The 14746-nt window shown below is 52.7% G+C and overlaps 2 protein-coding genes and 1 long non-coding RNA gene across 14 annotated transcripts in view; 2 read left to right on the top strand and 1 right to left on the bottom strand.

Moving 5' to 3' along the window:
• Nucleotides 1–229: 229 nt before the first annotated feature.
• On the top strand, nucleotides 230–8762 carry QTRT1 (queuine tRNA-ribosyltransferase catalytic subunit 1). The gene is made up of 10 exons (XM_072787249.1): nucleotides 230–535; nucleotides 768–836; nucleotides 935–1073; nucleotides 4371–4449; nucleotides 4541–4656; nucleotides 6720–6858; nucleotides 7116–7191; nucleotides 7315–7424; nucleotides 7510–7597; nucleotides 7712–8762. The coding sequence occupies exons 1-10, from the start codon at nucleotides 293–295 to the stop codon at nucleotides 7862–7864; spliced, it is 1212 nt and encodes a 403-aa protein (XP_072643350.1). The 5' UTR covers nucleotides 230–292; the 3' UTR covers nucleotides 7865–8762.
• LOC140610803 (uncharacterized) lies at nucleotides 8309–10220 on the bottom strand. 2 transcript variants are annotated; one of them, XR_012012310.1, is made up of 4 exons: nucleotides 9772–10216; nucleotides 9524–9596; nucleotides 9006–9287; nucleotides 8309–8881 (listed from the first exon to the last, which is right to left on the bottom strand). It is a non-coding gene; the product is annotated as an uncharacterized lncRNA (long non-coding RNA). The 2 variants fall into 2 exon arrangements; XR_012012309.1 differs by having other exon boundaries at nucleotides 8309–9287; nucleotides 9772–10220.
• A 13-nt stretch (nucleotides 10221–10233) lies between these two features.
• The window catches only part of DNM2 (dynamin 2), an 88303-nt gene continuing 83790 nt past the window's right edge, over nucleotides 10234–14746 (top strand). For 7 of the 11 annotated variants that reach the window (XM_072787247.1, XM_072787245.1, XM_072787244.1 and 4 more), the window contains exon 1: nucleotides 10270–10483. In XM_072787247.1, coding sequence (XP_072643348.1) covers nucleotides 10323–10483 — 161 coding nt within the window. In that variant the 5' untranslated portion in view covers nucleotides 10270–10322. Of the gene's footprint in view, nucleotides 10484–14746 lie in introns of all 11 variants that reach the window. The other 4 variants (XM_072787246.1, XM_072787241.1, XM_072787248.1 and 1 more) reach the window with 3 other exon arrangements.

Here is a 14746-nt window from a genome sequence, read left to right as displayed (position 1 = left end):
TTATTCGCCCCATTTTATACAGGAGAAAAATGATCGCTTAGAGAGAGGCTTTGATTGTAGAGCAGGCAAGTGGCCGGGGTGGGGTTCAAACCCATAAGTATATTTATTTTTCCCGACAACACGCAGCGGGTGGGAGCGAACTGGGCGCTCCGCGGGGACGAGCGCGCCGGCGTCTGTTGCCATGGTTCCCCCACTCTCTTCCGCCGCTGCAGCCCGCGCCCGCGTCACGTGACTCCAATCAACATGGCGCCGCCCAGGGTGCTGCAGTGTCCACGTGGTTCCGTCAGCTAAGATGGCGGCAGCAGTAAACCCCACGTCTCTAGAGTCGGCCCCGCGCATCATGCGGCTGGTGGCCGAGTGCAGCCGATCCAGGGCCCGGGCAGGAGAGCTGAGGCTGCCGCACGGGCCGGTAGCCACTCCGGTGTTCATGCCAGTGGGCACGCAGGCCACTATGAAGGGCATCACGGCCGAGCAACTGGACGCGCTGGGCTGCCGCATCTGCCTGGGCAACACCTACCATCTGGGTCTGAGGCCGGTGGGTGGGTTCTGCCTTGTTGGGGCGGCGGCAGAGAGTGGGGAGTACGGGCTCCTCCGAGACACGGGCCTCCAAGTCAATCCACAAACACCTACCGAGTGACCCTGGTGGCCCGGGCCTTGTGTTGGGCGTGAGGGAGCGGCGGGGACCCGAGCTGGCCAGCTCTGTCCTTCAACATGAGCCCTCAGGGCAGCGCTCGCCCCTAACCTGATCCTTTCTTCCGCTAACCCAGGGACCCGAGCTGATCCAGAAAGCCCACGGTCTCCACGGCTTCATGAACTGGCCCCACAATCTGCTGACGGTGAGGTGGCATCGGGGCCGGGGTCCCAGGGCACTTGTCAGAGGTGGAGGGTCTCCAGTCCCACCCCTCTGACCGCCCTGCGGTGGGATTTCCCCCAGGACAGCGGCGGCTTCCAGATGGTGTCTCTGGTGTCCCTGTCCGAGGTGACGGAGGAGGGCGTCCGCTTCCGCTCCCCCTACGACGGCGACGAGACCCTCCTGAGCCCGGAGAAGTCCGTGGAGATCCAGAACGCTTTAGGTGAGCGAATCTGGGGCGGCCTCCCCTTCCCTTGCCTCTAGAGGGTGGAGGTGAGGCGGGCGCTTTCCTTCCTTGCTGCTGGGCTTCGGGTAGGTCACTCCCCCTGCCTGAGCTTCACACGAGCGGACTTGAATGGGGATAGTTCACAGGAATAATGACGTAATGTTTGTAAATCTCTTAACACAGTGCCTGGCGTGTCGTAGCTTTTGTTATGATTTTATTGCTATTATTTCTCCTAAATGACAAATTAGCTCGGCAAAGATATGTTGAAATTATGGAAGCACCAAAGGGGGATTGGGGATGCTTTAGGTCCCTCGCATTTCCATCAGTACCCCCTCCCCCCACCCCCCACCCCTCGCCATTCCTTGGTAAAGACAATGAACGTTTCTCTTTATTGTATATAGTACACATGTAGTTTCTAGCTCTACCCCCTTCCCTTTTTCCTTTTTTTAAATGATTTTATTTATTTGACAGCTCGCAGAAGTGTGAAAGCAGGGGGAGCGGGAGGGGGAGCTAGAGAAGCAAGTTCCCTGCTGAACAGGGAGCCCAATGGGGGTTGGATCCCAGAACCCAGGAATCATGTCCTGAACCCAAGGCAGATGCTTAACTGACTGACCCAGGGGCCCCTCTTCCTTTTTTTTTTTTTTTTTTTTTGTTAAAGATTTTAATTATTTGAGAGGGTGGAGGGAGGGGCAGAGGGAGAGGCAGAGGATCCCAAGCACTGAGGAAGGGCCAAGGGCTGGATGTGGTTTTCGAGGTGGGTCTGGATCTCCCCACCCTTGAGATCATGACCTGAATGGAAATCAGGAGTCTGGGGTTTAACTGACTGAGCCACCCAGGCACTGTCCTTTTTTTTTTTTTTTTAAAGAAATTTGCTCCTTGAAGAAACGAGTTCCTTTCCCCTGTAGTGTGTCACAGAGAATGACTTTTGCTGGCCACTTCTCCATAGTGCTGTGTAACAGTTTTCCTCTGCCTTCTGGGTTTACTTAGTTGGTGGGGGTCAGAGTTCAAGGTCTGCGCCAGATTCACGTTCTTTCCTTTGGCAAGAGGGCTTCACATCATGTATATTTCCATCAGGAAGCCCCTAATGTCTGCTGGTGTCTCCCAGTGAACCATCAACACTCTGCCTGGGACTATCATGCCATTAGGAGTTCCAAAGTGGTAATATTCTTTCTTCATTCATCAACCAGGTTATTTCTGTAAAGACAAATGTCCCTCACCTACCCTTGGGAGACCAGCTTGTTTAATTCATATAGGAAAAGTGGGATTCATTCCTTTCCTCATTTACTGGGTTTTCATGGATTAATTACTTAGCATCTTCCAGCAGTGATGAATGAATCTTTTCATTCAGTTTTTCTAGGATCACCATGATATCATGGGTTTGTTTATTTATTAAATTGCCCCATCTTGGGTTTGTGTGGTGCACTGTGTGTGCTTTTTTCCTGTAATGATGCATCTTGGCAATATTCCCTGGGCGTTTCTAACATGTATAAATCCACAGCCCCTAATCTGAAATTCTTCAGGTCAGTTCAGAATTGTAATATTTTATAAAAATAATGTAGTATACATAGCATCCTAGAAGGTCTGGGGCAGTACCCTGTGAAACGTTACTTTTTCTTTTTTCCATTAAAAAATATTGTAGGGCAGCCTGGGTGGCTCAGCGGTTTAGTGTCGCCTTCGGTCCAGGGTGTGGTCCTGGAGACCTGGAACTGAGTCCCGTGTCTGGCTCTCTGCATTAGCCTGCTTCTCCCTCTGCCTGTGTCTTTGCCTCTATCTCTGTGTCTCTCATGAATAAATAAATAAAATCTTAGAAAAAAAAATGGTGGTGGGGCACCTGGGTGACTCAGTGGTTGAACGTCTGCCTTTGGCTCAGGTTGTGATCCCTGGGTCCTGAGATCGATTCCCATATCAGGCTCCGCGCAGGGAACCTGCTTCTCCCTCTGCCTAGGTCTCTGTCTCTCTCTGTTTCTCATGAATGAATAAATAAAATCTTTAAAAAAAAAAAATTGTGGCAAAATACATGTCACATAAAAATTTACCATTAAAAAAATTTAACCATTTTTACTCATTTATTTTTACTTTTCACTTTTTAAATTTACTTATTTCTTTAAGTAGGTGCCATGCCCAATGTGGGGTTTGAACTTGACTGTGAGACCCAGAGTGGCATGCTCTACTGACTGAGCCAGCCAGGCACCCCTATTATAACCATGTTTTAAGTGTCCAAGTCAGTGGCATTATGCACATTTGCATTGTTCAACCATCACCACCATCCCTCTTCAGAACTCTTCATCTTGTGAAACTGAAACTCTGTTCGCATTAAACACTAACTCTCTATCCCTCTCCACCAGCCTCTGGCTCCTCTTACCTACTTCCTGCCTCTATGAATTTGACATTTCTAGGGACCTTATATAAATGGAATCATACAGTATTTGTCTTTTTGTGTGTGGCTTATTTCACTGAGCATAGTGGCCACAAAGTTGTAGTATATGTTAAAAGTTTCTCCCCCCCCCTTTTTTTTTAATTTTCTTCCTTTTTTTTTTTTATTTTATTTTTTTTTTTAATTTTCTTCCTTTTTAAGACTGAATAAGCACCTGCTAAATTGGATTTTATGAAAGATTATAACTGTTCTGGGTTTTGCTGCCAAATTAGGTATGCCATAAGCATAAGATAAAGTCTTTGATTTTAAGAAGCTTCTTGATTTTGGAATTGAGGGAAAGGAATGTTCTGTCAAGGGTTGGACCATGATTTATTTAGCCAGTTCCCTGTTGATGGTCACTTGGGCTCCCATCATGCTATTGCCTGCTATACCATGGAGGATCACTTTGTAGACACAACATTTTGTTTTTAAAAGGTAAATTTGGGGATCCCTGGGTGGCGCAGCGGTTTGGTGCCTGCCTTTGGCCCAGGGCGCGATCCTGGAGACCCGGGATCGAATCCCACGTCGGGCTCCCGGTGCATGGAGCCTGCTTCTCCCTCTGCCTGTGTCTCTGCCTCTCTCTCTCTCTCTCTCTCTCTCTGTGACTATCATAAATAAATAAAAAATTAAAAAAAAAAAAAAAAGGTAAATTTGCAGAAGTGGAAGTTTACTCTATGTGCCTGGGCAGGGTTTTAGCTGGGTGAGGCAAGATCAAATGGGTATCTTTAAGAGCTCCCTCTGGTTGTTGTATAAACAGACTGGGGGGCTGTGTGGGAGTCAGCAAGACCCAAGGAGGAACTTCTTGAGTCCTGATTGTCCCCAACAGGAAGTGAAACCTTTCCTAGTGATGGTGCTTCTGTCTCACCCCCCACTTCCCCCAGGCTCAGACATCATCATGCAACTGGATGATGTGGTCAGCAGCACTGTGACAGGGCCACGTGTGGAGGAGGCCATGTACAGGTGTGTGTGTGTTTGTGTATTGGGGGAGGGGATCCTAATCCTATAGCTTTGTCTCCCTACCCTAGGGCTCATGACTGGGGTCCTCTTACAGGTCAATTCGCTGGCTGGACCGTTGCATTGCAGCCCATCAGCGGCCAGACAAGCAAAACCTCTTTGCCATCATCCAGGGTGGGCTAGACGCGGACCTCCGGGCCACCTGCCTCGAAGGTAGAGCCAAGTGTTGGTAGATCCAGGGCTTGTCCATCACTGAGGGCCCCACCTGGGCCTGTCATGTGATGGTGCTGATGGTGGTTGTTGATGGGTGGAAGGAATAATCGAAGCAAAGGCCCAGAGGCAGAATGGACTAGAATCTTCGCAGAATGATTGGAAATCCAATAGCTAGCAATTTTGGGATGTTCACCAGACGCTATGCCACATGCTGGTACAGATTGACCCATTGAGTTTTTGTAACCATCCTGTAAGGTTACAGAAGGGGAACCTGAAACATAGAGGTGTAAAGTCACTTACCCCAAGCCACGCAGCTTGGATGTTGCAGAGCTGGGAATTGGAGCCTGTTCCTGGGTTATAGAACCTATGGCGTTAACCAATACAGATGCTGCTTCCTCTTCAGGGTCAGGAATGAGGGGTTGGGCTTGGGGCATTGTGCTGACGTTGGAGGCCCTGGGATACCACACTGAGGTACTGGGGAGCCATTGAGGCCTGTTGAGTGGGAAAGTGACAGGGAACAAGGGGCATCATAGAAAAATCCCGGTAGGATAGGAAGCAGAAGGCCCATGAAGACATTGGAGTATTTGCTCAGGGGAAGAGTGACAGGCCTGTATGAAGGACATGGCAATGGAGACAAAAGGGAGGCAGAGATGGGGCTCAAAGGCAATGAGGTGTCATGGGCAAGACTCTGGATCCTGGTGTTTGGCTGGCAGGATCCATACCTCTGATTTGCTGCCGCATGGCTGTGAACCCTTGGGCTAGTGGCTTGGCCTCTCTGAGCCTCACTTTTTTCTCTGTAAAATGGGCACATATCCCTATGTCATAGGGTCGAAGTGAAGATAAACGGGAAAATGTTCAAAGTCTTGTGCCTGCACCTGGCAGGCATCAGTGTGTGCCATTGTGAAGACTGCCCTTGTTGTAATTCCTTTTGTCCTCAAGCTGTGCCCAGCTCCCGGTCTGGTAAGTCTTTTTTATGGAGATCCCCAGTTAGAGATAACATTTCATGTCACAGCCCAGTATATGTGGACATAGATGAAAGCAGAAACCAAGACTTCATGAAACATGATCCTTATACGTGAAACATGTTCTGGTATTCTCTGTTCTCTCATTAAAAAAAAAAAACAAAAAACTACCATGCTAGTCTTGCCCTGTAGGATTCATTTCTTGGCCACCTGCAGGTTGACCAAGAAATGAATTCGACAATCAGGCCAGCCTGACTATGCTGGTGGTGCTTCTCAAAGTGCTCCAAGCTCACCTGCACCAGCCCCACCTGGGTTTTCCCCAACGACTGGATTTGAGTCCACTGTAGGGGCACCCAGGAGGCCACATTTGAACAACTTGTCCCTAGTTGATTCTGATGTGCATTCCAGCTTCGAAACCTGACCCTTGGATCGGGTCCCTTTTGTGGATACTGTGGCCTCCCCTGGTTGAACTAGGCAACTGGGGCCCAAGACATGGCTGGGTGTGGCAGTTAGACCCGAGTTCAAATCCAGTCTCTGGAATATGCGGCCTCTGGCCAATGTCAAGCTCTGAACACCTTGACAACAAGTGCGGAGCTGCCGCCCGTTCTCTGCAAATTCTGGAGCCTAATAGCCCATTTTGAAAATGCAAACCACTCAGGAATTTGTAGCTAACTCATTTGGTGGCAAGACCAGACCTCTGGTTATTCACCCCAGTTTTTGGGAGTCTCTACGTGTTTTGCTGCATAAATGTTTCACTGTTTGAGTACAGGCTGTTATCCAGCATATAGGATGTTTACTGTTCTAAATCTGGAAAATTCTCAGTTTTGAAAACATACCTGGCTTCATCTTAGGTGTCGGCTGGGAGCACAGGCTGTGGGCCTCTCCTGAGAATTGAAGGATGAGAGGGGACCTCACACGCAGCAGGCACTCAACAAATGATAGCTGAGATCACCAGCAGCCCTTAGACAGACAGACAGACCCCCTCCCCCCCTTTCTTCCTGAGGGACTGTGGAGGTCAGGGCCGGCTCTGCCCTGGGGCTGCAGAGGAGGAGGCATATGTTCTTTTGTCTGGTGGCCCCTCACATTGCCCTGTGCCCCCAGAGATGACCAAGAGGGACGTGCCGGGCTTCGCCATCGGGGGCCTGAGTGGGGGCGAAAGCAAGGGCCAGTTCTGGAGGATGGTGGCTCTGAGCACCTCAAGGCTGCCTAAGGACAAGCCACGATACCTGATGGGGGTCGGGTATGTGGGGGAGAGGCGAACCGGCCCTACCTGCGGGGAGCGGGTTCCTGGGGACTCCTGCGTGGGCTGGCATTGGTGGAAGGACACAGCCCTGCTTGGGAGGGGACCAAAGGAGAACATGGCTTTCCTCTGGGGGTGGTTCAGAGGGAATGTGGCCCAGTCCCTGGGGAGCCAGAGTGTGTGTGTTGGGGGAGACCTGGGTGTGTGACCAGGGCATGAGGTTCTCTGCTCCCTCCCCTCCATGACCCTGCCCCCAGCTATGCCACTGATCTGGTGGTCTGCGTGGCTCTTGGATGTGACATGTTCGACTGCGTCTTTCCCACAAGGACTGCGGTGAGGCCCTGGGCAGGGGGCAGACGGGGCAGGGGGTGTTGCAGGGGTGGGCAAAGTGGGGGTGGGGCCAGTGAGCATGAAGATCTGGTTGACCCATCTTCCCTTCCTCCACCCTTCCCCCAGCGCTTTGGCTCCGCTTTGGTGCCCACCGGGAACCTGCAGCTGAAGAAGAAGCAGTATGAGAAGGACTTCCGACCCATAGACTCCAACTGTACCTGTCCCACCTGCCAGAAGTAGGGGAAGATGGGCCTGGGGGCTGGGAGAGGGTGTGGAGGGGTGCAGGACTCTGCATGGCTGAGCCTCACCTCCTGTCCACAGGCACAGCCGGGCCTTCCTGCACGCACTGCTCCACAGTGACAACACTGCTGCCCTGCACCACCTCACTGTCCACAATATTGCCTACCAGGTGGGCCTACGGCCAGGGTGGGCCAGGCATGGTGTTGGGGGAGGAGGTGGTGGTCATGGGGGAGGATTCTGGGGCCCCTTGGCTGAGACCTTGGCTGACGCCTACCCCCTGCAGCTGCAGCTGATGAGTGCTGTGCGTGCCAGCATTGTGGAGAAGCGCTTCCCTGACTTCGTGCGGGACTTCATGGGCACCATGTATGGGGACCCCACCCTCTGTCCCACCTGGGCCACTGAAGCCCTGGCCTCTGTGGGAATCACACTGCGTTGATCTGGCTTGGGGGAGGGAGGGAACGGGAGGTATTGGAAGGATTTTTAAAAAATTATTATTCTAACTTAGACTATCTGTGCCTTCTTGGGAAGGTGGCCTGTCTCAGTCCTCTTCTTCCTCTGAGTGTCTCTGTGGCCAGTGTTCCCTCCCCTTGTTGATAATAATAAGTAACCACAGCAGCAGCTGATATCTGGAAACTACCTGGCTCAGCCCAGCATAGAGGATGCGCCACAGTGTGGGAGCTGCATCCTTTTTCCTCTGGCTCAAGGCCTCCCCAGCTGTCCTGAGAGGGGCACCTCTTGTTCCCCCACTTTTCAAAAGTGAGGAAACAGGCATAGAGGGAAATAGCTTCCCCAGGGTCACCACTGAGAAGTAGTAGCCTGGCTCCAGTGCTCATGCTCTTAGCCTTGACTCTTGACTTGTGGCACAATTTTGCTGTCAGTAAACATGGTGAGGACGGTAGGTGTGATCCAGCCGGTGCTTACACTGTGCCTGGTACTGTTCTAAATGGCTGTTGTCTGTGTTTAGTTCTTGCCACCCTATGATGCACGTGTAGCTGCATTCCCCATTTTACAGATAAGGAGACAGGTTTAGAGGAATGACATGAGCAAATAGGCGCATGACTTAACCTAGATATGGCCAATTACAGAGCTGCTGCTCTGAGAAGATAAGGGTTTTTATATTGAGAAAGTAATCCAAAAGTAGGATCCACTATTCCAATAGCATAAAAATGCAACTACTTTCATCAATGTGTGTATTCTCTCAGAGGTTTTCCATGTGTATATATTTTTCATGAATGTGGGCCTCCTTTACGAGTGGTTCTGTATCTTTTTTTTTCTCTCAGTATATTTCAAATTGTTAACATGTTGGAACATGAAGACTTCCTGTGTTTCTTACAGTTCTTGCACAGTATTTATTTAACCAGCTCAGAGAAGGAGCTTCTAGGGTGTTTCCAGGTTGCCGTGGTGAAGGCTGCAATGCCACGCCTTGTCTCGGTTGACTTTTTTGCCCATCTCTCTGCAATCGGGGTTTTAGGTCTTGGAGCAGGCATATACCATGGGCCACTCTGCCGTCCTCCTCCCCACTATTTCTCTATTCCTCCGATACTGCCCCATACTGCCCCATCGGCCCACTTCCCTACCTCCATGGCATCTGACTCCTTATTGGGCTGCTTCTCTGGCCAATGCACGCCCAGGGGATCAAATCACTTCTCATAAAATCCTTCCACCTATCTCAGGCTTTTTTCCCACGAGGTCAAGATTCCTAGTTCCAACACTGCAAAATAGTATCTTTTCAAGGGGAGAGGATCCGTTGAGTTTCATTGGGTGCTCCAAGAGGTCACGATGCGCTCAAGTTGAAGAGGTAGGGGAACAACGTTGCAGCTGTTAGCCGAGTCAAGTCGTGGCGTGAGCGGAGGGTGTTCCTAGGAAAGGGCACAAAATTTGTAAAAGCATGAAGGTGGGACTTTATAGGAATAAAAGGGAGAGACAAGGATGCAGCGCCAGCCCGCCTCTCCCTAGGAACCACTAACGCCCGATTAATCTTCAAAGTGTATTGCAACCCCGCGCGAAGAGTTGGTTTGCAAGCCCGGGGCCGAGATGCGTTCTGGGACTTGTAGTTTTCTCTAGAGGCCGGAAACGCAGAAGCGATTATCATTACCAGGTCCCACCACGAGGTGTCGCCCTTCTTTGAGTACGGTGGCCCTTCTTTACTCCAGAAGACTCTAATAGACCTACAACAATCACAAGAACGGGAGATTCTTTGATTGACAGCTAAGTTCTCAATCAAAGTCAGGATTCGGAGGTCAACGCCCGTCCTCTTTGGCTTTGTTGGTTGGAGGAACGGAGTGATATTTATATAAGCCAATGGGAAATTCTTAGGGAACTAGGTAGTATCAAGTGACAAACCAGAGTCTATGAATCGATCCCTAACGTCATTGGCCCGCACTGTTGACTGGCCCGTCTTCCTGCCAATGAGACTTAGGTTTTCTTGCCGTCAGGGACCTCCCCAAGATGGGCGGGGCCAACAGTGCCTTTTCCCGAAACACCGCCTCCTGGCCTTGACAACTCGCTGCCCCACGCTATTGGCTCTTGCGCAGAAACGACAGTTCTGGCGTCCAATGCGCCCGCCGGGAGGTCCCCAGGCGGGAAGGTCTACTCAACCGGAGACCTATGCCTCTCTTTCATTGGCTCCTGGGTACGAGTGGCAGCGGGGCCGGCCAATCGGGGGCGGCATGAGGGCTTTGGGCGCAGCCCCGGGGCCCGGGCGGGAGGTCGCTCGGGTCGGGTGTCGTCTGAGAACCGGATGAGGCGGCGACTGTGAGGCCGAGCCGGGAGCGGGCGTCGCGCCGAGGCCCGGGCGGGCGGGGAGCAACGGCCGCGGACGCCGCGGGGCCGCGTCGTTAAGGGCCGGGGGCAGGCGGGGAGCGCGGGGCGCTCGGGCCGGGGCCGCCGGCGCCATGGGCAACCGCGGGATGGAAGAGCTGATCCCGCTGGTCAACAAGCTGCAGGACGCTTTCAGCTCCATCGGCCAGAGCTGCCACCTGGACCTGCCGCAGATCGCCGTGGTGGGCGGCCAGAGCGCCGGCAAGAGCTCGGTGCTCGAGAACTTCGTAGGCCGGTGAGCGAGCGCGGCGGCGACGGCGGGCGGGCGGCGGCCTAGGGCGCGGAGGGCGGACCGGGAATGGCGCGCCCTGCGCAGCCGGCGTAACTGCGGCGCTTGCGTGCCCGCGACGGGGACGGGGACGGGGAGGCGGGCTCTGTGGGACGCCCCGGGCGGAGGGCTTCCTGCCGGGCTGGGGAGCCGGCTCGGGCCCTCGGGGCGTCTCACCGGCCGGGGGGCGTGGGCCAGGAAGTGCGGTGGACCGTCGCCGACTCCTCTGTGCCCAGCTTTCCACGGCCGAGCTCTACCATCGGGGGGTCAGGGTCAAGTCCCTCTTCCCTGTCTGTCCGAACCCTGCCAGCCAGATACCTATTGGTTCGACCCCTGTGGTCTGGCTGGCTGTTCACTTCTCTGGAGCAGCCCCTGCCGTCTGGTTGGCCGTCGCTCTGTCCTGGATGGAACTCCTTGCCGCCACCATTTGGCTGTCCATCTGTCCAGTCCCTCCGGGCAGCCCCCCGCCGCCTGGCTAGCTGTCTAGGGCGACCTGTGCTGTCTGGCCGCCTCGCAGACTTTCACACTTAGCCGTACCTCTGTTGGGTTACGCTGGCTGGCTTCTGCAGTCTGGCTGGCTGGCTGGACCCTAGGGTCTCTGTTGTCTGGTTCTCTTAGGCTGACTCTAAAGCTTGGTCCCTTGCAAATACTGACTTCTGGCCCAAATTGATCCTTTCTTCTGTCTGTAGAGGTGTCGAGCCTTGTCACTGCCTGCCCTTCAGTGCGCTGGCAGTCCCTGGCTGTCTGGCCCTACCCCTGCAGTAGTGGGTAGGGGGAGCATGCAGTGGACAAGGGAGCTGAGGGATGAAACTTGAATTTCTGTATCAGTTGGAAATAGGATCCTGGGAGGAACTTTCTGCTGGATTCTTTCCTGACCCTTAGAGTGTTCTGGGGCCCCAGAACACAGGGGCCAGCTCCCAAGCGAAAACCTGCAAATTGGTGGCTGTCTGTTGGAGCCTGATCAGGCTTTTGGGTAGCTCTGAGAAGCCTCAGTTTGCCCATCTGTCCGGTGGGCAAACTCCACTCATTGGGTGGTTTCCAGGATTCAGGAAGCTGATGAATGAAAATGTGTGGCTTCCAGGGGTGTTTGGTTCTTTCCTCTCCCTTCCCCCCAGTCTGCCCTTCTGCCTCCCAGATGGGCTGTCACTTCTCCATTCTGGGACAGACTCCATTTGTGCCTGTGGCTGCCAAGTGATAACATCACAGTCATCGTTATTATTACTGTGGCTGTTATCGGTGTTGAGGGGTAATGTTCATCTGGCAGGCCCCAGGCTGAGTTCTTTTGTCAGCATCTTAAACCCCACAGAGTGAGGTGGAGGTTCTGTTAACCCCACCTTACATACAAGCAGGGAAGCTCAGAAAAGACTCATCCTTGGCCCAAGAGCACCAGGCTAGCACTTAGTGGAACCCAGCTGGGTGCCCAGCCCCGCCTTGCCTTCCCAGAGGCCTGAAGTTTTGCTCTCAGCGGCATGAATTTCCTCCTTTGCTGCTTTGTCTCTGGCGCCTTGCCTGTTGTCCAGTGTGGCGGAAAGGTGTGGACTTGGGGTCAGCTGCGCCTGGCCTGAGCCTTGGGCTGGGCTGTGGGTCCCGTTTGCATGGTTATCTTCTTGCCTGCCCAGGCTTTCAGTGGGCACACAGCAAAGTTCTGTCCATTTCATTTGCCTTGTGACCTTGCACAGGTAGTTTGGCCTCTCTAAACTTCAGTTTCCCCTTCATCATGGCGACAAGACTGTTGCCATGGTGCAGGGACCTGATATGTTGGAAGTGCTTACTTAACACAGTGTGTGGCACACAGTAGGTTGACATGGACGGGCTGTTATTCACCATGCTGTTCTCATGTCAGCAGCAAAAACTAATCAGGATGAAAGTGCTTTTGAGTTACATGCTGGACTGTATTTAAGTCTTATGAGGCGGACTCTGCTTTGACCCCATTTTACAGAGCAGAAAACCGAGGCTCAACTGAGCACTCTTGCTCAAGGCCATTCGGTGAGGAATTCAGGGCTCTAGGTGGCGGGGGGCTGGGGTTTCTTTCCCCTGTCCTCAGTCTGTCTGGCGCTCGCCTTTCTCTCTTACCCACCCACCCACCCACGCAGTCATCTACTGAGCTGGCTCCTGTGGCAACCTCCTCCCAGAAAGCCTGCAATGTGACCTTGGTCGTTAAGAGCATTAGTTCAGGGCCTGAGAACCAGACTTGTAAAAAAAGGCTTCTCGGGTATGGGTTGCTCAAACAGAGCTATCTTCTTTTTATTTCTGGAGTGTGGGTAAGGTCTCTTAGCTACCAAGCCCTGCCGTAGGGGGTGGCAGGCGGGCCTCATTTTGAATGAGGACCTGTTTGCTTCTTTGCACTCTGGACCTTTACAGTGGACATCTTGGCTAGTTTCAAGGGACAAATGAGAGCGCATGTCGAGGGCCTGTGCCTGGGGCTCAGCACGGGCTGCTCTGCTTCATTGCCTCTTTCTTGTTGGTTTTCTAAGAATGTGGTCCAAGTGAGGATGGCCCAGTTAGCTCAGCCTATACCAGTGGTGGCAGATTGGCAGCCCTGGGGTGCTGAGGCCTGCTTGCTGGTCTTTTGTTTCACCTGCACAGCATTTATAAAATCTTTTGTTTTTAATTAACTGCCAGTAGTTAAGTTTCACATCAAAATTCAGATTTTGGCAGTGCTTAGCAGACACTCACAGGTCTTTCTAGAATTTAGTGCTGTAATACGTGGGCTCCAGGCCTTCGGTCTGGCTCCAGCATGTTTGGTTGTGTGACTTTGGCTAGGTGGACTCAGGTTCCTTTTCTATAAAATGGGGTAATAGCTAGACCCTCCCCAGGGGGACTGCTTGAGTTAATGGGCGTCGAGTGCATTGACTCTATCCCCATGGCCATTTTTTTTAATCCCCTCCTACAATTTATAATTGTCGTTATAATCATATTCTGGCCTCCCTGGGCCCAAGTCTTGGTTGGCACCAAGTCTTTGGATCTCAGAAGCAGCAGCCACTGGCTTCCAGGTCAGACGAGGAGTGGCCACGTGAGCTGCCACACTCCTCACTACTCCCTAGTACTCTCCCAGCCTCAGTTTACATTTGCTTGGAGACTCTTGGCCCTGGAAACCTGAATTTAAAACCCTTGGCTTGTCCACCCGGTACCAGCATGTGGCTCTAAGGAGGAGGGGGAAAGATGTGGCTCTCCAGTGACTCTGGTCTTTTAGCCTCAGCAGCCAAATGGAGGGAGGAGCTGGGGAAATTTTTCATTAGGAGAAGCAGAGGAGGAAGCTGAAGTTTAGGCTTCCAGCCCAGAATCCCATAGGGCTGGGCTTGATCCTGTGAGACATTCCTCCTCTGAGCCTCAGTAGCCCCAACTAGGGAATGGGGCTGTTAACTGGATCTACTCGGGCCCCTTTGAGGTGGTAGGACGGGTGTGTTTCAGCTCTTAGGGCAGATAAAGTCACCTGGTGCCTGCTGTTGATGATGGAGTGAGGACTACATGTCTGGGAGAGTGTCTAGCAAAGTGCTTAAAACGCTCTGTAGTTTTCATTTGTTCACTGCAGAATGTCTTCTGAGCACGTGTACTCTGTGCCTGGCCCTATTATGGGGCTGTTGTGGACACAGCCCTAAGTAAGATACCAAAACCCCTGCCCTGGGGGGAGGCAGCCTTCCAGCAAGGGCTGGTAGATAAGGAAGAAACAGGTTGGAAAAATGATAACTTAGGAAAAGAAGAGCAGGGCAAGGGGAAGTTAGGGTCTTAAATAGGGAGACAGTTGAGGGCACTCCTTGGGAAAGTGACATTTGAGCAGAGGCTTAAGGAGGTAAGGGAGGAGCCACCAGTGAAGATTTGTTGAGGTGTGGGGGGAGGGGAGAGCATCTCAGGCTGTGGGAAGAGCAAGTGCAAAGGCCCTGAGGTGGGCATGTGCCTGCAGGCCAGTATAGCAGGAGAGTTGAGGTTAGCAGGTGCTGGGCTAGGGTGGGGTGGGAGGGCTCTGAGCAGAGGGAAGGCTGCAGTGGCGCTATTCCAAGTCTTCCGGACCTGGTTCTGGGCAAGCTGAGGACTTTTGCCTGCGATTTTCAGCTTTACTTCAATTTTCTCAGGGAACAGTACTTGCCAACTCACAGAGGAGCCCAGCTGCCCATGGGTCTCTCCCGTCTCCAGCTCCATTTCCATTGGCTCTTTGGTGATGTGTCCCTCCAGGAGACATGGCCACACCAGGCTGCTGCCTGGCACATGGTGGGTGCTGGACAGATCTTGTCA

Source organism: Canis lupus, chromosome 19, assembly GCF_048164855.1.
Source record: "Canis lupus baileyi chromosome 19, mCanLup2.hap1, whole genome shotgun sequence".
Taxonomy (NCBI): domain Eukaryota; kingdom Metazoa; phylum Chordata; class Mammalia; order Carnivora; family Canidae; genus Canis; species Canis lupus.
Note: the sequence above shows the minus strand (reverse complement) of the source record. Positions and strands in the feature narration are given on the sequence as shown.

What these genes read in the sequence shown, in the direction of transcription:
- QTRT1 (XM_072787249.1), top strand. Translation starts at nt 293, where the DNA reads ATGGCGGCAGCAGTAAACCCCACGTCTCTAGAGTCGGCCCCGCGCATC. An exon ending in GGCCCCACAATCTGCTGACG is followed by an intron (nt 837 to 934) that starts GTGAGGTGGCAT and finishes GATTTCCCCCAG; the next exon opens with GACAGCGGCGGCTTCCAGAT. An exon ending in GTGGAGGAGGCCATGTACAG is followed by an intron (nt 4,450 to 4,540) that starts GTGTGTGTGTGT and finishes GTCCTCTTACAG; the next exon opens with GTCAATTCGCTGGCTGGACC.